Source organism: Poecilia latipinna, unplaced genomic scaffold, assembly GCF_001443285.1.
Source record: "Poecilia latipinna isolate Pla-1442-1.1 unplaced genomic scaffold, P_latipinna-1.0 Scaffold1149, whole genome shotgun sequence".
Taxonomy (NCBI): Eukaryota; Metazoa; Chordata; class Actinopteri; order Cyprinodontiformes; family Poeciliidae; genus Poecilia; species Poecilia latipinna.
In genome coordinates this window covers 123662-151117 of record NW_015113765.1, presented here as the reverse complement: position 1 = coordinate 151117, position 27456 = coordinate 123662, and the positions used below count along the sequence as shown (strand labels likewise).

Below are 27456 nucleotides of genomic sequence, written 5' to 3'. Positions count from 1 at the left end.
CACTAACAACAGTTTCATTCTGAGGGTTGACCTTGGTTGCTCATCATTGGCATCGGAAACCAGTAAGAGGTGATTGACTTCATTTTGGTTTTTTTATAATTCTATATTTTTCAGTATAACACAAAGAAACATTCAAAAGCATAGTGGAGGTCTTTTGGTAGCATTTTTTGTTACTGGTGTTCAGTCATAGGACAACCAATAATTGGTAGTGTTTGATGTTTTGTTGAAGTTTGATCATGTCAGGTAAACCTGTCAATTTGTGAGTATCTAGGCTCTCACTGTCTTAATACTAAAACTATTCCCTGGTAAAAAAAAAAAAAAAAATGTTCTTGCTTCTGGATTGCATTATAAAACCGTAATATTTAAAATGGACTCAACTATTTTTTAAATCTTATACAAACATTGTTCCTTCTTTTCAGTAAATAATATTAAGTGGAACCAAATCTGTTATGACAAATCAATTATTCCTTTTGATATAGCTAAAACTTAAACGTCCGTATTTTGAGCCACTTGGAGATTAAGAAGAGTTTCCCCTGGCGTTGGCCTCCTCAGAGCAGGTTGTCTTGTTTTGATAAGAGCTTTGGGGAGGCGAGCTCATCATGTAAACTCGTTATCTTTACAGCCATTTAAAGAGTAGTTTCTTCTGCTGGCTCTTTATCGTGTTCTAGGACATGTGAACTTTAAATATCGCCGCAGTTTGTTTGTTTTTCTTGTTGGACAGATTTGTGCTTTGAACAAGGAAAGTACTTGTACAACCTAAAAAGTAAGTTAATATAATTCTATTTTGCACAAAAAAATATATTTTAAAACTTCTAACTTGTGTGTACTAAGCTCTGTTTAATGGAAGGAACCATGTGCTCCATTGTTTCTGTTTTAAAAACAAAACAAAAAAAAGACAGAACATATAAAATATTCATTTGTAATTTTTCAGGATTTAAAAATATGTAAGAGGTCTTGGAATGTTCTTTATAACTACTGAGCTATTTTTTTTTTCACTGTTTTGTTATTTGGCATTAAAATTTCAAACTGCAATGTATTCTGTTAGGATTCATAATTATGCTATGCATAACTATGACATGGGGAAAAAATAGGCAATAGGTACCAAGTACAATACATTGAAGTTTGTGATGGCAGTGTGGCAAAAGGTGAAAAATATTTCAGGAGAATGCTTTTGGACGCTCAAAGCACCTGTAACAAAACCTTAAAGTAATGTGACTGTAATTCCTCCACAGTTCACAGGAATTATCCTCACAGTAGAGCAGAGGTCTCTGCACGTTATGTGTGTGTGTGTGTGTGTGTTCTAAGACCAGCCGCAGGTAGCTCTAAGAGGACGGGGTTAATCTTTCCCCTCAGACAGTAAAAGCGGTCAGGCGAGAAGGAGGTGCTACATAATCTCACGTACAGCCTGCTGCTCATCGGAGTCCCATTAGGGGCATTGCTTGGGCCAGCTGCCCAAAACAGGATTATGGTTCTTTTGCACGGCAGTGAACGAGCACTTGGACAGAAATACACTGACACCTGTGCACAAATGCACTGAACACGCAGGTGCACAAGAGAATGAGATTACACCGAATGGCCTCTTTGCCCCACTGTGTAAGGGGATAAATAAACTCCTCACGATTTAATAGAATCCAAGCGAGCAGAAGCAGTCCTGCTACTTTACATTCCTTTCCAATATTTATTTCACTGCTTTTCTTTGAAGCTAAATGATTAATTTTGTTTACAGATATCTGTTTTGGTGAAATCACCCTTGGTTGATTGAGAGTTTCTGCATCAGGAGGATCATGGAGAAAGTGTCAAAAGCAGAGGAGAGTGAGAAGGAGGAGATGGAAGAGAAAACGGAGGATTCAGGGCCTGAGATCAAGCTGGAGTCACTGGACAACCCAAGCTTTGACACCCTCTTCCAGGACACGGCAGAGTTCGAGTCGGCCGCAGACCGTCTGGAGCAGGTGCTGAAGAGCATGGAGACGCTGCTGACGGACGTGGAGGACCTCCGGAGCCAGTGCAGCTTTCAGGCCTCGGAGCTGATGCAGGCGGCGGCCGATCTGAGGCAGCAGCAGGAGGAGCTGAAGGAGAGCTACGCCGAAATGGCCCGGGAAATGCAGGACATAGTGGACTCGGTGGAGGAACTGTTCAGCACCAAGAGCGCCTTTGAAGCCAAGGAGAAGGAAACGCAGAAGCTGAGCCGGCAGTTTTGAGACAGCGGAAGGGATGGACCCTGTTTTCAGTTGTGGGATGAATGCACTGTGTGGGGTGGCGGTTTGGACTCTGACTGTGTGAGACGCAATTTTTAAGCTGTTGACATGTGAAATAAGGCTTGTTTGAAGTGAAAACTGTTGTTTTTAGTTTATATCTGACAACCGCAATGTGTAAGTCTTTAAAAAAAATGTTATCTATAGAAAGCTGCAATAGTAATAAATCATACATTTGTTGTAAACGCCATCGTCCAAACTTTTGTGTTATTGCAAATGCTTTGTACTCAGATATACATTTCAAGTTCAGACTCCACTTTGGCCCAGTTCGTGTCACATAGTCATAATTTGCTTCAGTAAGTAATATGTCTTGCTAGTTTTGGAGATTTAAAAATGTGCATTCAATGTTTTTAAGCAAGAAAGACACAAAAATGTTGCTGTCTTCTGGCTTCCCTTGATATATGTTTCAGACTGCGTCCCTGCGGTTTTCAACTAAAATAAACTAACCAAAGTATAAAAGCAATGTTTTCCTCCCCCAGCTCCACTGCTGTGACTTAATGGGCTGTGTTTAGTGGTTATGAGATGTGCAAAAGGGACAATCAGTGGTCAGAACGAGCTGTAAAAAACAGTAAGGAATAAATCAATGAGAAGCAATGGAAAGTTACGGCTATATTTTACTTTATTTATTTTTTTTTAGATGGGTTTTATGGTATATCCAATGATTACTGTTGAATTTGCAACATGTATATGCGCAACCAATAAATGTTAGGTGTCAGAAGTCATTTGGTGTGTATAACATTGTTGGATTAAACGCCTGCATTCATGCAAATACCAGCCTTATGAAAAAGTACTCCCCTTCTGCCCCCCCACACAGTTTTTTTTCCCTTTTTTTTGGTTACACTTACAATAAATGTTTTAGTTATCATCTCAATAAATAGGAAATTTAGTTTTCAAATGATAATTTTAGTTATTAAGAGAAAAAGGCAATTCAAACCAGCCTGACCATGTTTGGAAAAAGTAATTTTCCCCTTAAACCTCATAATAGACAGTTTCAGACCATCATCTTTCTGTCTAACCCAAATGGGCGGAAGCTTAAAGTCATGGAATTATGATCCAACATTCATCTTTAGATCTTTATCTGCTAGATTAGGAATAATTCATGGCATCATCAAATAAGGCAGGTCATCCAGGCTTTGAAGAGGCAAAGTAGCTCTCATTCATAATACTACCACTGCCATGCTCCAGGACATCCTTGGAAATAGGTTCGCAGTATGATTTGGAGGGCAACTATTTCCACTTTTTTAGATGCCAATGACTTCCTTTCTTATCTGCTTTTACATTTCTGAAGATCGCTGCATGATGTGTTTGTTTTCAAAATCTTTTAGCCCACAGCACGTCATCTGGTCAGACTATTTAGGTGTTTTCTACAGTTGTCAGGCCCGGGTGTAGCTAATGTTATTAAACTAAAGAATACGACTAATCTCAGGTGATTTGTGATTTAGCAAGAGATGCAATTATGTTTTCAGATTGGGTAAAATTGGTTTGCTAAATCCATTTGCATATTAAATTATTTGAAAACTGCATTTTATGTTTGTTTTTTTTTCATGTTACATTCAATTTAAAAATGAAACTCTAAAGGTGCATGCAATTCAGCACATAACGGGGCAAATCCTTTTTTTATGGGAACGTATATAAATAGTGCTAAAAACAGGGGCTAAAAAAAGCTTTTTTTCTGGAAAAAGAAAGTCTTCTTGAATGGTTGTAACTTGACACTTTCTGGGCTGCGGTTTTGGCAAGCAGGCCAGATGAGAAGATAGAAATCAGTGTGTCTGTGCCGTCTTTCATCTTGTAGATCCACGTTCCTCTGAGGTGCTGATCTACTAGCTGAGGATTTCCTTAAACAAGGTAAGGCAGCATTACCTTTAAACACGTTTACACCTCTCTCTTGTGTAAATGACATCCATTCAGCATCACCAAAAAAAAAAATAAAAAATCCAGATGTGGATGAAAATGATGGTGAATCAGTTTTGACAAAAGTTGCACGTCTTTGCATTGAGATTTGAGTTATTTTGCAGCTTTTCTCATTGATAGTTTATGAGAGGCTTTTGGTGAACATGAACATCCTGCAAGTCCTTGGCATCCTGCAGCTGGTTGTTCCTGCTTTTACAGTGAGTCTCATTTTTTTTTTAACTTGTTTTATTAAATACATCTAACTGCATGTTTGAGTCAATAATAATTCTTCATACAGTTCATAGTAAACTGAAAAAAAAATAAACCTAGCACTTATGGACTACTTTTAAAAAAAATTAAAATAAAGCAGTATGAGTAGTGTTGTTTTCATGTGAAGTTTTAAATTGAAGAATAAGAATTATGACTTGATTTGTTGTATTTTTGTACTTACAACCAGGTACTGCTAATTATCTCCACACTAAGACAAAAGGTATTGTGCGGCTTAAAGAAAAAACAATGTCTGATCACTGCTAATGTCAGTGACATGCTACCTTCATCCATCCATCCATCCATCCATCCATCCATCCATCCATCCATCCATCCATCCATCCATCCATCCATCCATCCATCCATCCATCTGCAGATAAAAGCCACATTGACACGGGGAGAACGTCTTCTACCTGTCAATAAGACCAAATTTGGGTAGCATTCAGCTGCTACAAACCAAAGCATCACCATTCAATATTACTAGTCAGCTAGTCTACATTTTGTGAATCTTTTAAGCTTAAGTTCCCTTTTATTCAGACCTGTGCAGATTCAGGGTTACTTCTACAAACAGTACTAATTTGTCTAGACAAGGTTTTGTTTTCCCTCAAACCTTCGCAGTCTAAAATATCCTGGAGAATAAGACAGTTTCACAAAGGAAAACAAAAGTGACAATTTTACTCAAATATTTTACTTGTACTTTAAGTTTTTAGAGTAAAGTGTGCTTTTGCTGTCATCACAAAAATGATTGTGATTATATGCCAAGGAGCGAGTTTGTATATTCATTATGCAACACACAGGGGTTGGTTTGTGGTTTCAAGATCCAGCATCTATTTTAGTCTCATTGTGCTCTCACACTTTGGCCTGTTGGTTTGAGGCGGCTTGGATTTGGTGCGAGGAAAGCAGCATGCGGCCCAGAGGCGGCACGAAAACCCTATTATTATTATTTTTTTTCGAAATGTAACTGCATTTCCATTTTTTATTTATGCATTCATTTTGGCAGGTGACACAGCCGGTAAATGACTACTGGGGAGAGTTTGGGCCCTATGGCCCTTGCAGCCGAACCTGCGGCACCGGAGTGGCAATGAGAACCAGGAGATGTATTACTTCAAGGTAGGATATTTAAACGCTCATAGTGAGACTAATATAATATAATATAATATAATATAATATAATATAATATAATATAATATAATATAATATAATATAATATAATATAATATAATATAATTTTTCTCCTGCAGGACAGATGGAGGACACAACTGTGTAGGATCCTCCAAATCGTTCCTTGCCTGTAATACTCATGTAATTACATAACTCCCTTAAAAACAAACTCAGTGCGTACAGGAACACAATGTGGAATATTTAGATATACAGTGCTTGTTTTTGTTGTGACAGGCCTGCCCCGTTGGATCAAAAGACTTCAGGGAGGAACAATGTTCAGAGTTTGACAGAATGGACTTTCAAGGAAAACGACACAGATGGGTGCCTTATTATGGAGGTATAGTCTCCAGTAGGGTCTCTTAAAATCTGTCGCCACCATCAAGAAGAAAGAAAAGGTTTCACGGAAACTTTTCTGCTTTAAAGTTTTAATTTTTAACACAGGGTTGGATTAATATTTCATAAATATTCTACTACGTAAAAGTTTAATTAAAAATGTTGACGACAAACATAGTGGGGATTACAGTGAGCAATGCTTTGTTTCAAATTACACAGTATTCCAGGAATAAAGTGTATAAAGCTCCTGATTCAGCGTGTTGCTGATTACTCCTTTAATATTCCAGCTTCTAATCCATGTGAGCTGAACTGTGTGCCAAGGGGACAAAACTTCTTCTACCGCCACAGGCCAACAGTGGTGGATGGGACCCCATGCTATGTGGGGCGCACTGACATCTGTGTGGACGGAGTTTGTCGGGTAAGATTTGAAGCCCACTTTTTTTTAAAAAGTAACCATTTTCTGTATCTCCACAAACAGAAATTATTTTGAAGAATCCACACGCTAAAATTTGACATTTGGTGGTTCAATCTAGGGGTGGCCAACTTATGTAGTTTTCCATTTCAGAGACTTCACACCTAAACTTATTTGTCACACTGCTGATGTGTTGTCTCTTTCCAGCTGTTGGACCACAGAGAGTTTATGGGTTTGGACAACGACACAGTCTCTGTCCACTCCTCTACTCCTGTTGCTGTTTCCCCCCATCCAAGAGACACACGCACATACATGTACAGGGCCGGGGTCTACGGAGAGTGCTCTGCCACCTGCGACGGAGGCATGCAGTACCGCAGCGTGGAGTGCTGGGTCCAGCACCCGTCAAACCCCCATGTGGTCGATGAGTCGTACTGCATCACACAGCGCCTGCAGAGGCCACAGAGTCAACAGGCGTGCAACATGCATCCATGTGCTGCTGCAGAGTTCAGCGTCTCCAGCTTCAGTGCGGTTTGTATCTCACAGTGTGGAACCTTTGATAGGTGTCATAGAAGCTAGAATAAGGTTAATGCTGTCTTTTCCTTGTCAGTCTTGAACTTTTGCTTACAGTGCCTTGAAAAAAAAAGCCATTTAATAAATGAAAACCTGAAAAGTGTGGCGTGCATTTGCATTAAGTCCCCGTTTGAGGACTTTTAGAACTTTTTCTCTATAAAAACACAGTCCCTGTTCTGACTAGCTTCTCTGTCCCCACTAAAAAAAAAACAAAAAAACAAAAAACAAACAAACCTCTACTGCATTTATAAACTAGCTGAATTTACACTGATATTTACTTACTCATAGGCCACATATGGACTATTTTCTAATTTGGCAAATTGTGAATTGATCAAAGTTATCACAGTAAAGTGGACTGAAAAGGTTTTTAACTGAAGAAAAGTATGAAAATCATTTCTTCAATGTTCTATAATTGTTTTCCTTTACAAATGTGCATTTATTTATGTAAATCATTTATGCTAACGTACCAATAAAATAAATGAAAGTTTGTGTTTTTAACATAAGAATGTGACAACTTAAAGCACTAATGTAGTGAATACATTTGCTTATAACACAACTACATAGACAGCCAGTTTGAAACTGTATTTGGTTGTCAGTGTTCAGTGACCTGTGGTGAAGGGCAGCAGACGAGGGAGGTGGTCTGTGTGGGAGCGAGAGGGGAACACCTGCCTGACCACGCCTGCAGAGGACTGGCCAGACCTGCTTCTGTCCAGACCTGCCGCCGACCTGCCTGTCACACGCACATTTCCTGGCATGTGACCGAGTTTGGACTTGTAAGTTTAAGAGGAAAGTCTCTGCAAAAGCATTTAAAAAAAAAAAGAAAAAAATTTAATCCGCATGAGTACGTCAGCATTAACAACTCATCTTAAATCCGCAGTGCTCCAGAAGCTGTGGAGGTGGCGTGAGGGAGAGGAAGGTTGGGTGTTTTGATGCAGATCTGAATCCCTTCTCTGAAGATCAATGTGGATTTGAAAGCAGACCCACATCTGTTGAAACATGCAATGCGCAGCCCTGTAACAGACCACAAAGTGAGCCAAACGTTGACTGCGGCGTGTTTTGGTTGGAATATTTGTGCTTTTCAGCCATTACAACCTTATTTCCCTCCAGCGGTTCCAAGCATCCAGGACTCAGGGGCTGGTAGAGGCACCATAAGGTTTGTGCCCCATGTTCCAGGGGAACATTCAGGTTTGTTTCTGGTATTTTTTTTTTTTTTACTTTTTAACTGAATAATTTTCAGTCACAGATGGTTGCAGTTGAAATTATGATGTTAAAATAAAACTTTTCCTTCTTATGAATAAACATTTGTTTATTGAAGATGTTTAAATTTTGCAACTTTTCTTTTATTCGTGGACCTACAAAGAAGTATCAAGGTCATCTCTATACATTTTAAGTTTTCAAAATAGTTATTCTGAGAGATCAAATATTCCTCAGGGCCACTTGCTGGCCAGGGGCCCCTAAAAAACAACCTTTTCTGGTCATTTGCATATTCTAAAAGCTATGGTTAATATCTGATTTTTAAGTAGCTTTCAGAAAAAAATTTTACTTTTATTTTCCACTAAATGATCCCAGTATCTCTACTCGATATTGATAGATTTAATGGTTATTCCAAATGCAGATTATGGAATATGGATTTAAGAACAGCAACATTCAGTGAAATTGTTACCCTACCCTCTCATGTTAGGTCAGCCTTGTGTGCAGTCACTGTATGGATGCTGTCCTGATGGCCACACAACTGCAACTGGACCCAGGAACCAGGACTGCACACAAGATGACTGTGTTCGTAGCAGGTAATGTGCTCTCTGGATTCTGTCATTTAAACCAATATTTGACTAAAGTAAGTTGCTTTGTACCTGTTAAATGTTTTCTATAACAGAAAGACTTTCTCATCCTCAGATATGGCTGTTGTTTGGATGGAGTGACCCCAGCTGCAGGGTTTGGAATGGCTGGATGTCCTGAGTACCAAACACCTGGGGTAGGACTCAAATTTGGTTGATTTGGTTCGACCTTCACATTTTAACTTTGCCATATTTTTGTGTAAATTTGTGTAAAAGTCACTTCATTGGACTTCAGGCCATACAGTGCCACCTACACGGCAACCAGTGTAAATACCCAAAGACATCATAAAACAACAGTCACCTATATTATCTAATCTATATAGGTAATAGTTCAAAGAGAAGAAAAAAGAAACTAAATTTGGAAATGAAATGCAAATTGTTCAGCTTCCAATACCAAAGCCTGCTCCATTGAAGTGTTATGTTCAAATCACCTGACTTTATTTGATGTGATGACAGGGTCCAAGAGAGACGCTTACGTACATCTACAGGGCTGGAGTCTACAGCGAGTGCTCTGCCTCCTGCGATGGAGGCGTGCAGTACCGCAGCGTGGAGTGTTTGGTTCAGGACCCATCAAACCCCAGAGTGGTGGACGAGTCCTACTGCATCGCCCTCCGTCTGCAGAGGCCACAGAGTCAGCAGCCTTGCAACAGACACGCTTGTGCTGCTGCAGAGTACAGCGTCTCCAGCTTCAGTGTGGTTAGTATCTCACTCCAAATTATGGTCTATCACAACTATCACATCGTTTGGTGAACCATCACCCTAAGCTAGACTGTTGTAAAACCGACGTACGAAGCAAAGGTTTCTTTTTTTTTTCCCCAAGGCTATATGGCCTAACTGACTGAGTTCGTACAAGAATGCTGTTTGCTCATATCCTCTTGACAGTTTTACATTTTCTTTCAGTTGAGAGAGTTTTCTGTTTCTCAGTAAGTGTCAACAGTCATTCGTAAATGTTTTTACAGGGTCTACACTGTAACCATCTTGACTAATTTGACGACAAAAGATAAATGGATTTATTTCAGCGGAATGTGGTTTTGCCTTTTGTCAGTGCTCAGTGACCTGTGGTGAAGGGCAGCAGATGAGGGAGGTGGTCTGTGTGGGAGCGAGAGGGGAACACCTGCCTGACCACGCCTGCAGAGGACTGGCCAGACCTGCTTCTGTCCAGACCTGCCGCCGACCTGCCTGTCACACGCATATTTCCTGGCATGTGACCGAGTTTGGACTTGTAAGTTTAAGCGAAAACATCCTCGCCACCTTATTGCTGCTGTTATCTCTATCTTGTTATCCTCTGTCTTTTGTCCTTGCAGTGCACCAGAAGCTGTGGCGGTGGCGTGAGAGAGAGGAAGGTCGGCTGCTTTGATACAGATCTCAATCCCTACCCAGAGGAACGATGTGGAGCAGCTAGCAGACCTCTTTCTGTAGAGTCATGCAACACACAACACTGTACAGGAGTACAAAGTGAGGAAAAACCTCTTTTGAAACCTTCGGTTTTGTATTTATTTTGTGCGCTAATTTTTTTCAAAATATTTTTTAGCGGTTCCAAGTGTTCAAAATCCAGAGGCCGGAGAAAGTCCAAGAAGATTTGTGCCACATGTTCCAGGAGATCATTCGGGTTTGTAAAAATGTTACTCCGCATCTTAGCATCCAGGCTGGTAGATCTACCAGAAAAACAAGATGTGGACATGGTTTTCTATTTGATTCTGTTGCAATCTAAACTTTCGAACAAAAACGCAAAACCACAGACATTTCTGATCTAATCTATTGTGAAAATTCAAATAAATAGTATGTTGAACAAATATGCAAATGCAGACGACCACAAAACAAGATTAAATCAAAACGTCTGTGGCATTTTGGGTGGTAATGAGTACGCTGTGTTTGATGTCATGTTTTCTTGCTTTAGTTCCAAGGCCAGACACGTACAGTGAGCGGGGTCCCTACCCTCCTGTGTACGGTCCCCACTGTGCTCAGTCGTTGTATGGCTGCTGTCCTGATGGTCACACCTCTGCAACTGGACCTAGGAGCCAGGGGTGCCCACATGACTGTGCTCAGAGCAGGTAACCTGGTGTCTTCATCTGAGCTTTGAAACCAGTTAATAACATCCAGAGAAATGATCAATTTCTAACAGAGAAATTGTTTATAGATATGGCTGTTGTTTGGATGGAGTGACTCCAGCTCCAGGAGTCGGAAGGGCCGGATGTCCTGAGTTTCAAACGACTGAGGTAGGAAGGAAATTTGTGGCCTACATTAACACACGGAGGTGAAATTCATAAAGCGTAGCCATCTCCATCATTCTCCACAGATGCTTTGCTCTTATGTGTTTCTGCACTGGATTTGCAAAGCAAATTGCTCTAAATCAATGGTCTCAACCTCCAAGTCCTGTAACTTTTAGATGTTTCTCTGCTTCAGCACACCTGGCTTCAATATTAGCTCATTAGCAGAGCTCTATAAGGCTTGAATGTATGTTAGCCCTGCGGTGGACTGGCGATCTGTCCGCCTCTTACTCGTTGACAGCTGGAGACAGGCACCAACACCACTCCCGACCCCAATGGTATAAGGGTGTAAGAAGATGGATGAATGGATGTTAACAAGGTGTTCTTGGCAGCTGTAGCAGATGATGTTATTGTTTTGTACTCAAAAATGACATCCTTTCATTCGAGTCTGGTCCATACAAATAGAAAACAAATGTGAAAACCCATATAATTATATCAGAATTTTTTAAAAATGATGTATTTAATGTTAATTTACATACACCACTTATTGCATTCTAACTTTAACCTCAACCATCATTAGTTTTTTTTTTTTTTTTTTTTTTCTTTCCTAACAGCTGTATCCATCTCGCCCTGCTGATCCATCCGGAGGGAACACTTGCCTCCTGCCCCGTGATGAAGGTCCTTGTGACAACTGGATGGTTCGGTTTACATATGACTACAGCTCTGGCAAATGCAAGGAGTTCTGGTACGGAGGCTGCCATGGCAATGCCAACAACTTCAGATCAATGGAAGCTTGCAGGACGGAGTGCGAGGGCGTTTCAAGAAGGCCTGCACCTGCCAGGGGGGCGTCGGGAAGAGGGTCACTTGGAAGCATTGCAAGGGCAACGGCTCAGCGCTCACGTATTCAGCGTGCATAATAGAAAAAAGAATTGTAAGATACAAAATATATACTGTCATGTAGAGATTATTTTAAACTAATTTGAAGAGACTGTAAATCATTACAATATTTTTCAAAGCAGTACCGTACAATTTTACTGTTCCGATCGATATTTTCAAATGAAAATGCTTCTTGAAGTCTTTAGAACTGTTTCTGGAAATAATAAAAGTAAAGTGAAATAAAACTGAAAAGCTCGCTATTCTACAAACTCAGTTATTGGGTTGTTTGCTTTATGCTTTTTATATTTTAGGTTCTGTTCTTCCCATTAGTTTTAAATATGTCTGTACTATCTAATACTGGAATATGTGGATGTACATGATTTTGTTCATATGCCACTTGAAGAAAATTGCCTTATTCTATATGTCAAATGAACATGACATTTTATCATAATAAATTATATACTTACAAATCTTTGTCCTGATTTTACATTTTATTTGTTTTCGTCTGCAAATGTCTTTGTGATGTTGATTGATCATTGACATACCGTAAAACTGTGAGTAGGCCCAATCAATAAAGTGTTATTTGATCCTCCTGCAATTGGTGTTATTTATCTGTGATAGTGTGGTCATGCAATATCTGCAGATGGGAAATTTGTAAAAAAGGGTCAAACACTTGCATTAAAAACTGCAAACCATAATTTAAATAGTTGTTTCATACTTTGGTAAAAGTAAGTTTTGTACATTCAGTCTTTAGATCTATTGTAATTAAAAATGATAATATAAAAATAATATGAGGAGTTTATTATAGGTCAGTATTAATATTAACAGTCTCCTCTGAAGAAAATGACTAAAGATTGTAAGCTTCCAACTCTTAAAGACAAGTAATACGTACGGAGTTAGTGCATTAGCATTATTTTTTTATTTTACATCAGAAGTTATTTAGCTTAACTAGTTTCCAGTTGCTACAAAAATAAGTGTTTTACAAGTTCATTTGATTTCAGTTTTTACTTTTATTTTGAAACCAAATTTTTATTTTGAAGCCGTAATGTTTTACAACCGGAAACACTTTTGCGTCAGTTCCTTCAAGTGTTTTTTCTAGAATCTTTGCTTTGCTCGGGCAACCTGAAAGTAGATTAAGCGATTCATTTTTCCTGCTTTGTTTGCTTCCACTGTAAACTTGGAGGACCTGTAGTGAGAGCAGATATGGTAAGTGCTGCTTGCATTGAGGTTTGAAATATAAGAAACACTGATAATAAGCGACACTGCTGGTTATTCTGTTTTTGCTAAGCTAGCAAGCTGCGACGCTAATAGTTGCTACTAATTTTAATCTGTCAAATGTCTTTTTTTTTTGCTGTTACAAGATTGATTTAAATTTGAAATTAACCCCTGGCTTGGATACTTGTTATATAATTCTGCTTCTGTTGGATTGGTATCTGTTGTATTTTTCATGTTTTATGCACTTATTCAGAGTCGTGGCGTTTTGTCTTTAACCAAAAATGGTCTACACTCGTAATGTTTGGAAATGACTGTCAGAAGCCCTCCTTATTTATCTTTGGCATTAGAGTAAATAATGAAATCCAGTTTTAGACTGTATCATTTGTGGCATATTGCTATGCTATTATGTTTTATTAAATTTAAACTTGTGTTTTTCAGTCGCACACAATTTTGCTTGTCCAGCCGACCAAGAGACCAGAGGGCCGCACATATGCGGACTACGAGTCGGTAAACGAATGCATGGAAGGTATATTTTTTCCTGTCTTTTTAAGTTTAACTATTTAACTATAACATTTATAAAAATGTGGTTATGAAATTTAATGCCGAAACGGTATACTACAAAGTGATAGAAGGGAACTGTAGCAACACACAGTTTTCACCCACGTTTTTAACCAAGCATCTGTAGGGCGAAAGACAAGAGAAGATTTGATGAAACATTATACAGATTAGTGTTTGGTTCCGTGAGACCAAATTATGAAAATCTGTTGTTGTATAATGCAAATAAGAGATGAAGACCTGTATCAAATTTTATAGAAGAATCTGAATGCACGGACCGAGACTCTCTTTTTGAGTTAGTCTCAGTCCGGTTTCACACGAACTCTTGTATAGTTAACTTCTGTTTGGAAGTAGACCAGCCTCAATTGAACTTACTACAGGAAATGTATGTTCTTAGGCTTTATGAGCCTTAAAAGGAGTCCTCCAGTGTTGCTAACGCCACTGCTGTATGTACTGAAATCGTACGCGATTCGTTGTTTTTCGCTCAGCAATACTGATAGTTTATGGTACAGAATCGTACAAAAACATTTAGAAACTCACTTTTCTTTTCAGACAAAAAATTACTCTCAATATTTCTAAATATTGCAACATTTTAAAATAACAATACATGTATTTTTTAATAACTACAAATATTTCCTGTGGCCCCGATTTAATACTTTTTGGTATGCAAAGAGGATAAAATATACTGGATTAAATTTAAATAAACCAAAAAATATGTTTGTAGTGCTCAGTGTTTTCAGTACTACAGTAACCAAGTCCACTGTGGCTGTAGAGGTTTTTCCACAACACATTTTTATCAACATCTTCAAAGAAAATTTTAATTTACTCAATATCAACAGACATCAGGACACTGTTACCGTTTTCCTTTAATCTTCATTGGCACGCTATTATATTTTCCTTCCTTATCTTGCTGTTCAAAACTATTGTGTCTTGTCTTCCAGGTGTTTGCAAAATGTATGAAGAGCATCTGAAAAGGATGAATCCAAACAGTCCATCCATTACTTACGACATTAGTCAGCTGTTTGACTTCATCGATGACCTGGCAGATCTGAGCTGTCTTGTGTAAGGATGGATTACTAGAAGAACAGGCTGTACGTTTTTTGTGGGATGTTGATTGTTCTCTATAAAAATAAAATAATTTTGCTTTTAATACAGGTACAGAGCTGACACGCAGACATACCAACCTTACAACAAAGACTGGATTAAAGAGAAGATATATGTCCTGCTGCGGCGCCAGGCTCAGCAAGCGGCAAAGTAAAAGCATGTTTGACATGTTGTCCTTCTACATGCACCTGAAAAACCCCTGTATTGCAGAGTGCTTCAGATATGTGTACAAGGACAACACCCTCGTGGTGGCAAGGGTTTCATTGTAAATTGTGTATACATTGGAAAATGTGGTGGGGGGGTGATAAAAACATTTCAGGGCTGTATATTGACAATTTGCTATGCCTAGGATCTTTTTTGTCATTCCATTACATGCATTTCCAATTTGTTACACATTGAGAATTGGGGTAATGGCTGGAGGGATAACTTCTCTCTTCAGTACCTGCCTTTGGAAATGTTTTACATTATGGCTAGATGGTTTGTTTCTGGATTCACTGCTGGCTTTACATGCAGGTGATTTACGTCTGAATTAGAGTAAAGTGAAAACATTCATAAGGTTATTATTTCTCATTTCATTTTTTTATTGCCATTATGGTAGAAATAGTTTTTTTTTTAATCTTTTGTTTTATGTAAATGTCGGACTTTTTAAATTCTTGTCTGTTATCTTTGAGTTAAACAAAATAAACGGTTGTTTTCTGACTTCTGTCTATTTAATCTGCAATTATTGTACCTCAACTCATCTTCTGCAAAATTGTCTTGTAATGGTAGATGAATGAAAGAATTATGATTAAATTGATATTATAGCTTGATACTGTACGACCCATATAACATATCACAGTAAGTACATTTCTGTTGCTGCTTTTACATTTCTAAAAGATAAAATTTTACTATTGTGACTTATAAAGAATTATAATTGTTCCAAAGCAAGTGAAGATATGACTCAAATGGTCATACTAAGCATTTTTATGGGAAACAAAATCGATGGTAGAAATGTGTTTTTTCTTTTCTTTTTTTGTCTTGCTACTGTCTCTTTAAATGTGGCGGGCTGCCCTGTTGTTGCAGTGTCGGAAACCCCGTACTGCCTGTGAAGGGACCCAAGATGGCTGAAAACTCAAGGGGGGCACTTGGCAATTATCTGAGCAAGACGTCTGAAATGAATGGGAAATAACAGTATAATGTAAAGCGCTATCTTGGATTAATTATTATTCTACACTTTGTTAGTCTGCACAATTTTGGGGGATGTCTGAGTATTAGAAATGAGAGAGAGGTCTCTCCGCGGCCCCGAGCCAGAACATGGCGGAATACTTGGGGAAGAGACACCAGCTAATGCTAGTTAGCTGGCGTAATATTTAAAGAAGAGCGGAGACGCTGTTTTTGATTTAAGCAGTGCTTGTTGTTCACGAGTAAAAAATAATGTTATCGGTGTTGAACAGCGGTGAGTTTGCTTTAGACTGTAGCTCTATAGTGAATATGTAGAGCGTAGGCAGCGAGCGTACTAGTTAGCTAACGTTACCTGCAAGCGTACAAACTGTACTGAGAAGAAACCAGTGCCGTTTTGTTGAGCTGGATTTACTTTGAATGTGTCTGTCTCAGCTGTAGGCGTACAGTTTGTTATGTCTTTCCATTGTTTTTTGTAGAAAACAGACAAAGACGTCAGTTGTCCTTCGTTCAGTTCATTATACTGTCGTTACCTTGCCACAATGGTTTCTGTGCTGTTTCTGCCAGGCGCACTGCCTGTATCCCTGGTGAGATAAGTTTCCACTCGGCTTGGCAAAACTTAAAAAACAAAACAAAACTTGTACATGCACAATCCTTCAGAGAAGGCTACGAAAACCCTCCTTATCTTTGACGATTTTCAAAGTAAAGATCAAGCCCTTTTAAATAAGACTTTTAACACTTCAGAAGTGGACAGGTGTTAGGGGTAAAACTGCAGTTGTGTTACTAGGTGAGGAAGCCCCCCTGTGAGACCCAAAGAAGTTCGGAGAAGGGAACACTGGTTACAATAATCTGTCAAGATGACGGACACTCGTAGGAGAGTCAAAGTCTATACCCTCAACGAGGACAGACAGTGGGACGACCGTGGGACCGGGCATGTCTCCTCATGCTATGTGGAGCGTTTAAAAGGCACTTCTCTCCTGGTTCGAGCAGAGAGTGATGGTAAGTGAACAACTGAAGGGTGAATTAAAAAGAACAAAAAACTCCCAGATTCTATGTAGCCCCTTGTACAAATGTTTACCTTTTTGGTAATTATTTTTTGATGTTAATTGTACAGTGTGGTCTTGATTGTGATTTTACAACTTTGAGATTTCCCATTCTGGGATTAATAAAATACTTTGTTTCTGTACAGTAACAGCATTTTTTAAAAGTAGCTTCTTTTTTTTTAAGCTTTGTTGCACATTTTCAACTCATATGTGTCACCTTTTTAATCTGGTAGGCTCACTACTATTGGAGTCCAAAATCAACCCAAATACAGCGTACCAGAAACAGCAGGTCAGTACATGACACAGTACTCGGTTGAAAAAGAAATGTTCTTTTCTGATCTGTCCAGGTTGTAAATTTGGGTTGTTTTTCTTTTAAAAAGGACACATTGATAGTATGGTCAGAAGCTGAGAACTATGATCTAGCACTCAGCTTTCAGGAGAAGGCTGGCTGTGATGAAATCTGGGAGAAAATATGTCAGGTAACTATTTTTTGTGCGTGTTTGTCTTTTCTGTCATTGTGTGTAGTGGATATAAACTAATAATAATATGCATATCTCAAAGGACAGTTTGAAGTGCAAAAATTGTTGGCTAGTATATTGTAAGTGTTATGAACTTGCTTTTATCTTGTTAACATAATTTTTAGCCAGTTTGACAGTCTCATGCAGAAGATGTTCAAAACAAACTTAAATGACATTGCCTAAAGGGTAAAGGTCACAGATTGGAGGAGGAACAGATGAGAGAGGCAAGCAGAAAACAGGCAGATGTTGCGGCTGATATTGTCATTGCATATCGCCACCGCAAGATTTCTTAGTATCATTAAGTCTTCATTTTTCTTCCTATTCAAAAAAATGCATCAAAAGTAAAGATTTCAACCATTCTTTGTCTACAAACAAAGAGCATGTAGTTTAATGTCCAGTAAAACAAAAATATGAAAAGTTAGCGATACACAATTGAATGTGCATAATCATTTTCTTCTCTCTTTTACTTCCTAGTTAAAAACTACCAAATTTATCAAAGGGCCTAGTGAATGTATTTCTTTTGAATGTCTCGACATTCTTTGCAACTGGTTCAAATGTAATATACTGTTTATGTAGCTCTAATATCTGTTGCTCATCTGCTTGCCTCATCGTCAAGGTGCAAGGAAAGGACCCCTCAGTGGACATCACGCAAGAAGTCGTGGACGAGTCTGAGGAGGAGCGCTTCGATGACATGTCTTCCCCAGGTTTGGAGCTGCCGCCGTGTGAACTAAACCGCCTGGAGGACCTCGCTGAGCTGGTGGCCTCCTCGCTCCCGTCGCCGCTGCGGCGCGAGAAACTGGCTTTGGCAGTGGAGAACGAAGGCTACATTCGCAAGCTTCTGGAACTGTTTCGTGTGTGTGAGGACTTGGAGAACCGAGAAGGACTGCACCAACTTTACGAAATAATTAAAGGCATCTTCCTGCTAAATCGCACCGCACTCTTCGAGGTGATGTTTTCTGACGAGTGCATCATGGACGTCATCGGCTGCCTGGAATTCGACCCAGCGCTGCCGCAGCCACGGCGGCATCGAGAGTTTCTGACTAAGACGGCGCGGTTTAAGGAGGTGATCCCCATCTCCGATCCTGAACTGCGTCAGAAAATACACCAGACATATCGCGTGCAGTACATTCAGGACATGGTGCTGCCCACGCCCTCTGTATTTGAGGAAAACATGCTGTCCACCCTGCACTCCTTCATCTTCTTCAATAAGGTGGAGATCGTGGGCATGCTACAGGTGAGAAACAAACGTTTAAACACACGTAGAACACGCACAAGCTTGTTATGCTTTCCTCAGCATGAAGTCGTCTTGAGTTTTTATGATCAAATGACCTTTGTGTTTTTGCACCATGTCAACTCACCAGTGTTTATGTATTGCTGTCTCCATAGAGATGGAGAGGTGTTGTGTAAATCAGTGTGGCTGTGCTAGAGGCAAACTAAAACGCATATAAACATTCACTGTTGACTCAGGGACACTGTGCATATGACCTTTTAGCATAAAGCTAAATTAAAGTTTTACTGTTTAAACAGGGTGAATACTTTGGTTAATATCACTTTGTTTTTGGCCTACACTGTCGTTTCAACATTTTAAACCTCACATTGTCTTCTGGTAAATTACACATGACCAAAAAGTAAAAAAAAAAAAGTAATAACCAACCTTTAGATATACTTTAATCTGTAAGTGTTTTGTTTCTTTTAGCGACATCTCACGATTGCGATTAATCAGCTGCTGTGTTGCATGTTGGACTGTCTTAGGAGAAAGTGATGTTGTGATCATATTATCTACTTGCTACTCACCACTTGATAACCTCTGCCCTGTTAATGTCAGGATGATGAGAAGTTCCTGACAGACCTCTTTGCACAGCTAACAGATGAGGCTACAGATGATGACAAAAGACAAGAACTGGTATGCCAAAAAAATAAATTAGTGATTATTAACTTGTAATGCAAGTCAGACAGGTGTTTTTTTATTTCTTCATGGTTCAAGTAATTATGTTTTTGTATTTCTTTCAGGTAAACTTTTTAAAGGAGTTCTGTGCGTTTTCACAAACATTACAACCTCAAAACAGAGACGCTTTTTTCAAGACTTTGTCAAACATGGGCATTTTACCTGCACTAGAGGTTATACTGGTGAGTAAAATGACATTTATTGATGTTTAGATTTTATAGTAACATCACAGTCATTAATTTATCACATTTTCCTAATGTAAAAACAAAGCATGTGAAAAATATGAAATAAAGTATTTAGACCAATAAAACCTGTAGAACAGATTTGAATCAGTGTTTACAGTTGCTTCGCAACATGAAGTTTATAAAGCTCAAAGAGAAAAGATGAAAGTGGGATATTTTTTATTATGTTAAAGCATGGAGCAGAAATGGACTGGATGTCATGAGCTTTCTGTTTTGGGACATGCACATGCTCTAATTCTTCAAAATTTAGCATTTTTCAATCTTCCACCTCAGATGTTTTCAACCTTAAACCTCGCAGTCATGTTGCTCTGTAATGTTGCTGCTGTAGCTAAGAGGGAATACACAAAACATCAACAGTGACATTCGAACCGTCACTTATACATTACTCTATTGTTGAGTGAGGGAATACTGTTTCACTCTGTAAAAATGGTTGCTGCAGCAAAAGTATATTTTGCCTGTATATGTTTGTATTTTTTCATCTTTAGTAGCTTTTCTCCAATTGGTGTAAACAGTTTCTTTAAGGATCAGAGGCACAAATGGAAATCTGGCATTCCTGATGTACGTCTTAATGTTTGTTTCTTTAATTAATCTAATTTTTTTTAAGTGGCGTCAGTGATAGCTGAAGGTAGCTGCAACATGTTACTCCTAAAGCTAAGAAGCTTTAGGAGTAACATCTTTATTTGAATTCAGCTGGTATTGTGTTATTGTCGAGGACTGCAGTACAGCAAGATAATTGATATTCTCAAAATGAAGAGCTTGTCTCGTATTTTTCTATAAACGCATTTCACCAGTGAAGTTTCTAAATCCTGTTTTAAACAACGGACAGCGGCGTGTTTTAGTTGTTCTGTTTGGTGAAGTAAATGCTACGCTGGGTCCGTCTTTCTAAACATAACCGTCACAACAGTTTGGTTTTGTTGATCCTCATGACTAATCCCTAGCTGCAATGTTTTGGCTCTTCTGTGGCACCACTTCTTTTGGGGCTCACATCGTATTTTCCATTGTAAACGTTAAGACAGAAAGGGAGGAATGTGAATCTTTGGCTCAAAGCTCCAACAATGTTTGACCTATTTGAATTACATTTTTCTAAAAATGAAATCAAGTTATGCATACAAGCAAAATCAAATATCTAGTACGCCTAAAGCATAAAAACGCACTTTGAAGTTCATGTATTTATTTTGGCCAATATCGAAATAAGTCGTGAAACAGGCAAAATGAAAAAGTTTATTGTAGATCAGATTTTTTTTTATTTATTTGGACCTGAATTTGAAAGATATAAGCATGATTAATTGCATAACCCTGATCACCTGCTGAGATTAGATCAGAAAATTACTTAAAGCAGTTTGAAATTCTAATTCCACGTGTTCTGTTTTTTTTTTTTCTCGTTTTCTATTTTAATCTTTAGAATAGTATTTTATTTGTTGAAATAATGAAGCGGATAACTAACAGACCCTTCTTTGCCCAACAGGGAATGGATGATGTTCAGGTTCGTGGGGCAGCCACAGATATTTTCTCTTATCTAGTGGAGTATAACCCCTCCATGGTACGAGAGTTTGTCATGCAGGAGTCTCAGCAAAATGATGACGTGAGTCTATATGAAAAATACTCTGAAATTAAATGAAAGTTATAGCACGTTCCCACAAGTGGTTTTAAACTCGACCCTTTTGTTTTGTTCTCCAGGATATTCTTCTCATCAACCTGATCATAGAACACATGATCTGTGATACCGACCCAGAACTTGGCGGCGCTGTCCAGTTAATGGGTTTGCTGCGGACTTTATTGGATCCAGAGAACATGCTGGCAACCGCAAATGTGAGTTTTCACAGCTTTCACTTTAAGGGCTGGCTAATATGTCCTCTATCACTATCAAATGTGTTGAAACTGTTAAGAAAGGAGTGTGATGGATTTAAAAAAGTCTCTGTTGTCATTATTGCGATAGATACCACAAAGTACTCTGATTGAAATATTTTGTCCATCCCGACATCAGCTTTTAGACAACTGTTATTTTACTCAAAGCAGAGGCTAGATCTGTTTTATAAAACAATGTTTTAGTAGAAGAACAATTTTTGTCGTGGTGAGAAGCTTTGATGGATGCGAAAATGAGAAATTAAGTAAATTTTGTTGTGGAGGTTATGTCCAGAAACAAACTTTTATTAATTTGAAGGAAAATATAGCATGAATTAATTCATAGCAGACTCTGTGACCATTTAAAGAATGTAATAACTTACTGTTGCATTTTCCATAAATTTAAGTTACTTTTGCTAATTGAATGAGTTCAGCTTTCCCAACCTAATCACTAGGGCCACTATGCCTGCCATTTTGGATACATTTTTACATACCAGACACATTCTGGATTCTTTCTGGATTCTTGTGTAATTTGCTGGATTCTTGTATAATTTGCTGGATTCTTGTATAATTGCTTTCCACAAATAATATTCACGTTTTACAGTCATTTCCAAGACTGACATGACAATGTTATTCCTGCTGACCAACAAACTGTGGGTTATTAAGCTAAATGTTTTGCTTAGTCTGTAATCTATAAATATAGAAGTCAATAAATAGATTTACAAGCAGAAATAGTTTCTCACAACCAGAATTGAATTTACCAAACCTACTTATTTTAAGCTGTTGCAAGTGATCTGAAGTAGACAGACGGGACATTTGAAATTAGTGAAATAATGCTAAAACTTTTCTTTTTTTCTCCCTAGAAAACAGAAAAGACAGAATTCCTGAGCTTTTTCTACAAGCATTGTATGCATGTCCTCTCTGCTCCACTATTAGCCAACACAACAGAAGAAAAACCAAGCAAAGGTACTGAATATTTTTAAGATCTGGCAAATGTAAATTTTTATTTCAAATGTTGCGTTTTCTTATTTAGTTGTCTGCATTTTCTGTTGCCTGTAGATGATTTTCAAACAGCCCAGTTGCTTGCCTTGATTTTGGAGCTGCTAACGTTTTGTGTTGAGCATCACACGTATCACATCAAGAACTACATCATCAACAAAGATATCCTAAGGAGGGTACTGGTTCTCACTGCCTCTCAACACGCCTTTTTGGCACTATGTAAGTCTCAACATGTATATTTTAGTCATTGCCTGGTAACCTAAGTACAATGAGTTGTGATTATTCCTACCGTTGTAGTGATGCAGATGTTTGACTCACGTGTTGGTAAAGGAGCCATTGCTAGATGCAGTTTCTGGAAGAAACATAAATGATCAGGTTAAAAATGTACCTGTAGAATTTGACCTGTGTAATGACATGTGTCTGTTCTTTACTTTAAGACATGCCATGTGAGTTTGAGTTAAAATGTGCCAAGAAAACAGATTTTTGTGCCTCTGCTGTGTGTAGTTTCTCTGTTAATTTAGTTTTGCTGGACATATGAATGTTTCCTGAAAGGATTTCTTGCTGCTCCTGCTGTGGATTGCTGTTATTGAAACTTAAGAGATGTAGTTATGGATGCGTGTCAAATATTTGTGTATTCCCCTTAATTCATTTCCCCTAAACTTACTCCACGCCAGTGAGTTTTAACGCTGTTTGTATCTAAGCTGTGCAAGTTTGGAGCTCTGCATGAAAGTATCTTCCTTCATTCTCAGGTGCCCTGCGCTTCATGAGGAGGATTGTAGGCCTGAAGGATGAGTTCTACAATCGGTACATCATGAGAAACTTCCTGTTTGAGCCCGTCGTTAAAGCCTTCCGCAACAACGGATCGCGCTACAACCTATTAAACTCAGCTATGATTGAGATGTTTGAATATGTCCGTGTGGTGAGTATTGTTCCCACGCAAAATATTTTCCACAAAATTGCTTCTGCTTAACTTGGAAATTCTAATCATTAAACAAATATTCATTGAATTTTTGGGAATTTTATGAAAATGCAGTCGTACAAGTGAAGATAATTTCATTGATTTAAAAGTTTGTTTCTTTTACCATATTTATGAATTATCATCTGTTTCTTTGTTCTCTTCTGTGTTAGTCTGTTTTGTTTTTTAATGTTCATATGGACAACTTTAAAATATACATTTCTAATGTTAAATTGAAAGAAAAGTCTTCTCTTGGGTTTAAATAGCCCAAAAAAGTAACAATTTGTCATGGTGGATTGCCCACCTCAGAAACCAAAAGAAATTGTTTTTTTATGGCAATAGAAGTTCCAATAATATCTAATTACTCATGTAATGCTAAAGTTAGTTCAACAAATATGATGTATAAGTTTATCACCAGTCATAGTTTTGCAGACTGTCTGCTCTTTGTGCTTAAACCGAATTTATTTTCTCCTTCTATACTTTTCTTTTCATCTGTGATTTAATAACAGATTTATTTTGCCTCCCATTCTAGGAGGACATAAAGTCTCTGACAGCTCACATTGTGGAGAACTACTGGAAGTCTCTGGAGGATGTAGACTACGTCCAGACATTCAAAGGCCTAAAGCTGCGATACGAACAGCAACGAGAGAGACAAGACAACCCCAAACTGGATAGGTGAGAAAATCAAGGCGTGGCAGTGTTATTACTGCCTGTTTCTGTCTTGAAAGTTAATGTTTTTGTGATTTCTCTTTCTTCGTTCAGAGGTTAAAAAGTCCAGCATGAATATGTACAATGCTTTGCTTTTTTAGATGCTTTGCTTTAGATTGCTTATTTTCTTCCTCACAATTTGCTGTTGACTTTTTTTAGCTCAATACTTTGGGTCCATTGATGACTAAGATTGTTAATTGTTTCAATGGAAACACAAACTTGAAGCATTGCTTTTCATTTTGAAGATGGAAAATGAAAAGCAATGCTGCAAATTGTTGCTCATTCATAATTACCGGCCGTAAGAGTCTGTTCAAACAGAACATAGATGATTTCTTATTTCCTTTTTATACAGTTTATATGTTTTTTTCTTTGTGGTAGGCATGGCAACTAAAATGTGCCTGGTCATAAAAAAAAAAAAGGACTTGCTAAAAACTTTTTATTCCTGAGCTAATTTTTTCCCCCATCTGAATCTCAACAGCATGCGCTCCATCCTGCGGAACCACCGCTTCCGTCGCGACGCACGGACGTTAGAGGATGAGGAGGAGATGTGGTTCAACACGGATGAAGACGACCTTGAGGATGGCGAGGCCGTTGTTCCTCCCTCTGACAAGATGAAGAGCGAAGAAGACCTCATGGAACCTATTAGCAAATTCATGGAGAGAAAGAAATGTAAGTTTCAGAAAATGGCTCTGCAGTACGCCTGAAGATTATTGTACGCAGTAGAAATTAGAGGACGAGCTACAATAAATGTGTACTGCAGGTTAGCCATTTTAATGGTATATTAAAGGTCATGGCGAATGATAAAGGCTTCTAAAACAGGAGTACATTTAGTTTTGGTCAGTTCAATTTAAAATCTAAATTCCTAAGTCAAACCTAAAATAAATTATTGTTTGCAAAGTCTTTAAACTACAACTCAAACTATGTATTTTTTGGGAAATAAAGCAAAATCTTTGCTTTGACTCTGCATGCAGCATGTTAGATAGGATTAATCCTGATTACTCTATACAGTAAAAACAGAGAAATATCCCTTTACACAAGAGCTGAATCAGATGGCAACCCTGGCGTTATTAACCATTGCTCCCACCACAAAAGAGAAACAAAATGAAAAATCACATCAGTAATGAGCCACCCTTGTCAAAAATGGCCGCTTCATTATACCAATGAAAGACTTAATAGATTATTAGAAGACAGTGGTCCTGGCAGACGATGTAGATGATGCAGTCCCCACAACTTCTTACAGTGTGTAGTTCTTAAGTAAACGACACTAAAGTGGTTCTAAATGATGTGTCAACAGTTTTTTATAGCTAACGTTGTTTATTGCGCTGACTAATTTGTTGCAGGTCTAGTATGTGTGTACGTAGTGTGTATTTAAACAAAAGAAAACTATAAATAAAAACAGCCTTAATAAAGTAAATCAGAATTTGATCTCATTGTAAAGACCTTTTGTTAATATTTTAAAATGCCTTTAAGTTTATTTACCAAACAGTTGTACATGCATTCTCTTTAGTTTGGTGTATATATTTGTTTGCCATTAATCAAAAGAAGAAAAAAAAATCTTTGAGCACAAATAGAATCCATGAGCTCAAAATATTTTCATCCATTTTTAAAGTGGACCAAAATAGGCTTAGTTTGAAGAAACATCTCTAGTTGTTAGTAGACATGTGAGATTCTCTGAGGTGCAATTTCACTGTATTACAAAAATGTATTTTTAGTAGTGTTTTGGGGTTTTATCTCTATTTAAACTAATTTTAGCAATTTTGAAACCATGACTTTTGAAACCGTTGAATATTTTCAGACTGGTAACCCAGCCGATGTCTAGATGTTAATGTGCACACTGCTGGTCTGTAATTCCTGCGTTTTCCTCGTTCAGAGTAAAACACATCTTAATCTCTTCCTCATCCTAAAAATGTAAGTAGTTTGGTGAGAATAACTTTTCTCACGTTGTCATGTTTGCCCACAGTGAAAGACACGGAGGATAAAGACGTATTGGGCAAGTCGAGTTTGTCAGGCAGGCAGAATCCCAGCTTCAAGCTTTCCTTCTCTGGATCCACTAAGACCAGCCTGGCCAGTCCTCCTTCATCAGCCTCACTGAACCCAGGTTCTCCAGGATCACCAGGGTCTCCCGGCTCAGGGGCACGGAGCTCACCCCCCATGACAGCTGTAACCACAAAGGTATTTGTTAAAACTTAACAGGAAAACTTGAGAAATTAAACACTTCAAAAAGTAATTAGCACAGCTTTTGAACACCCTCTAGATAAGAGAGTGAAGAAAACTTATAAAATCTATGAAGCTTCACACCTAAGCTGTTAGTTTTCACACAGAACCTGCTTTTAATTGCAATCACGAGCAGTGTCATTGGACGACTTTACAGATTTTTTTTTTTTTTAACAGACAATGCGCACATGAAAAACAATAATGCCTAAATCACATGCCGTTTCGACAAACATGTTACTAAAATAAAAGTTCTGTTAGCGGCAGCTTTTTGAGGAAACACTGTTTAAAGCCAGCAGCGACTGCTGAACTCCATCATAAACTCCTCATGTACTGCCCTTTGATTTATGGCATTTTGCTTGTCTGCTGCAGGGAGGTTTAGTGGGACTGGTAGACTATCCGGATGATGATGAAGAGGAGGAAGAAGAGGAGGACGGAGAAAGTAAAGAGGATTCTCTGCCGCCCACAAAAAAATCCAAACTGAGCTCGTAAAGAGTTACTGTTGCAGCTTTTGCGCCGCTCAGACAGTCTCGGAACATTGACTCTTCACAGGAATGATCAAACTTGCAGACAAATTGAATGAATGAAAGCCGCCCCTTGTTGTGAGAGGGCGGCCCAACGAGGAGCAGACTGCTGATGGATATAAAGCCTCCTCAGATTCTCCCAGTTCATAGAAGTGCCAATCAGGAGAGCAGGAGTGGACAAACACCGTCTGAGAAGTGGAGCGGACGTCAAACACTTTGGTGGGTGATAGAGCTCCCACGATAGAGCCTAGCTGTTGTTTGGTGATTTCTCAACTGGAGGAAAAAGACCACATACTAATACAAATGTACACACAGAGCATATGTGCTCGGACCATAACCCACTGCCCCCGCCCTCTACCCCCCCCCACTCAGGGAAGGACATCACAGCGACCCAGATGGGTCAGCCAATTCAGACCCACACCCACCTATTGCACCCCATTCCCTCCCTAGAGTTCACTTCCTCACTGTTCCTTTCTGCTTCCTTTTCTTCTGCTCTCGTTTCCTTCCCTTCCCTTCGTCGGTTGCTTTTTGTTCCCTTTTAAGTTAGTTTCTAGGACCAGATGGGAGGCAGCACGAGGCAAACGGCTGCCCTTGTTGTCATTCGATGTCATCATTGTTGTTGCTCCTCAGTGGA

General features: G+C 38.6%; 3 protein-coding genes across 3 annotated transcripts; all 3 read left to right on the top strand.

The window, feature by feature from the left end:
- The first annotated feature begins 4030 nt into the window (after positions 1 to 4030).
- paplnb (papilin b, proteoglycan-like sulfated glycoprotein) lies at positions 4031 to 12401 on the top strand. Its single transcript, XM_015052963.1, has 19 exons — positions 4031 to 4097; positions 4284 to 4360; positions 5410 to 5519; positions 5651 to 5711; positions 5805 to 5907; positions 6191 to 6321; positions 6523 to 6843; positions 7482 to 7658; positions 7763 to 7913; positions 7993 to 8070; positions 8567 to 8672; positions 8779 to 8857; positions 9177 to 9416; positions 9766 to 9942; positions 10025 to 10175; positions 10252 to 10329; positions 10618 to 10771; positions 10858 to 10936; positions 11542 to 12401. The coding sequence occupies exons 2-19, from the start codon at positions 4307 to 4309 to the stop codon at positions 11842 to 11844; spliced, it is 2553 nt and encodes an 850-aa protein (XP_014908449.1). The 5' UTR covers positions 4031 to 4097; positions 4284 to 4306; the 3' UTR covers positions 11845 to 12401.
- A 462-nt stretch (positions 12402 to 12863) lies between these two features.
- Positions 12864 to 15377, top strand: LOC106960049 (enhancer of rudimentary homolog). The gene is made up of 4 exons (XM_015052967.1): positions 12864 to 13009; positions 13457 to 13544; positions 14515 to 14635; positions 14729 to 15377. Exons 1-4 carry the CDS (start codon positions 13007 to 13009, stop codon positions 14829 to 14831), a joined length of 315 nt encoding a protein of 104 aa, XP_014908453.1. The 5' UTR covers positions 12864 to 13006; the 3' UTR covers positions 14832 to 15377.
- Positions 15378 to 15742: 365 nt separating this feature from the next.
- smek1 (SMEK homolog 1, suppressor of mek1 (Dictyostelium)) lies at positions 15743 to 26879 on the top strand. The gene is made up of 15 exons (XM_015052966.1): positions 15743 to 16834; positions 17112 to 17167; positions 17259 to 17357; positions 18013 to 18630; positions 19222 to 19299; positions 19407 to 19523; positions 21049 to 21165; positions 21261 to 21392; positions 22289 to 22391; positions 22485 to 22643; positions 23174 to 23343; positions 23912 to 24054; positions 24566 to 24756; positions 26048 to 26259; positions 26671 to 26879. The coding sequence occupies exons 1-15, from the start codon at positions 16693 to 16695 to the stop codon at positions 26788 to 26790; spliced, it is 2457 nt and encodes an 818-aa protein (XP_014908452.1). The 5' UTR covers positions 15743 to 16692; the 3' UTR covers positions 26791 to 26879.
- The last annotated feature ends 577 nt before the right edge of the window (positions 26880 to 27456 follow it).

Excerpts from the sequence above, each read along its gene's own strand:
- paplnb (XM_015052963.1), top strand. The coding sequence starts at position 4,307 with ATGAACATCCTGCAAGTCCTTGGCATCCTGCAGCTGGTTGTTCCTGCT. Across the intron at positions 5,712-5,804 it reads TCCTTGCCTGTAATACTCAT|GCCTGCCCCGTTGGATCAAA; the intron begins GTAATTACATAA and ends TTGTTGTGACAG. Across the intron at positions 8,071-8,566 it reads TGTTCCAGGGGAACATTCAG|GTCAGCCTTGTGTGCAGTCA; the intron begins GTTTGTTTCTGG and ends CTCTCATGTTAG.
- LOC106960049 (XM_015052967.1), top strand. Across the intron at positions 13,545-14,514 it reads GGTAAACGAATGCATGGAAG|GTGTTTGCAAAATGTATGAA; the intron begins GTATATTTTTTC and ends CTTGTCTTCCAG. Across the intron at positions 14,636-14,728 it reads GCAGATCTGAGCTGTCTTGT|GTACAGAGCTGACACGCAGA; the intron begins GTAAGGATGGAT and ends CTTTTAATACAG.
- smek1 (XM_015052966.1), top strand. The coding sequence starts at position 16,693 with ATGACGGACACTCGTAGGAGAGTCAAAGTCTATACCCTCAACGAGGAC. Across the intron at positions 21,166-21,260 it reads AGTCTCAGCAAAATGATGAC|GATATTCTTCTCATCAACCT; the intron begins GTGAGTCTATAT and ends TTTGTTCTCCAG. Across the intron at positions 26,260-26,670 it reads TGACAGCTGTAACCACAAAG|GGAGGTTTAGTGGGACTGGT; the intron begins GTATTTGTTAAA and ends TGTCTGCTGCAG.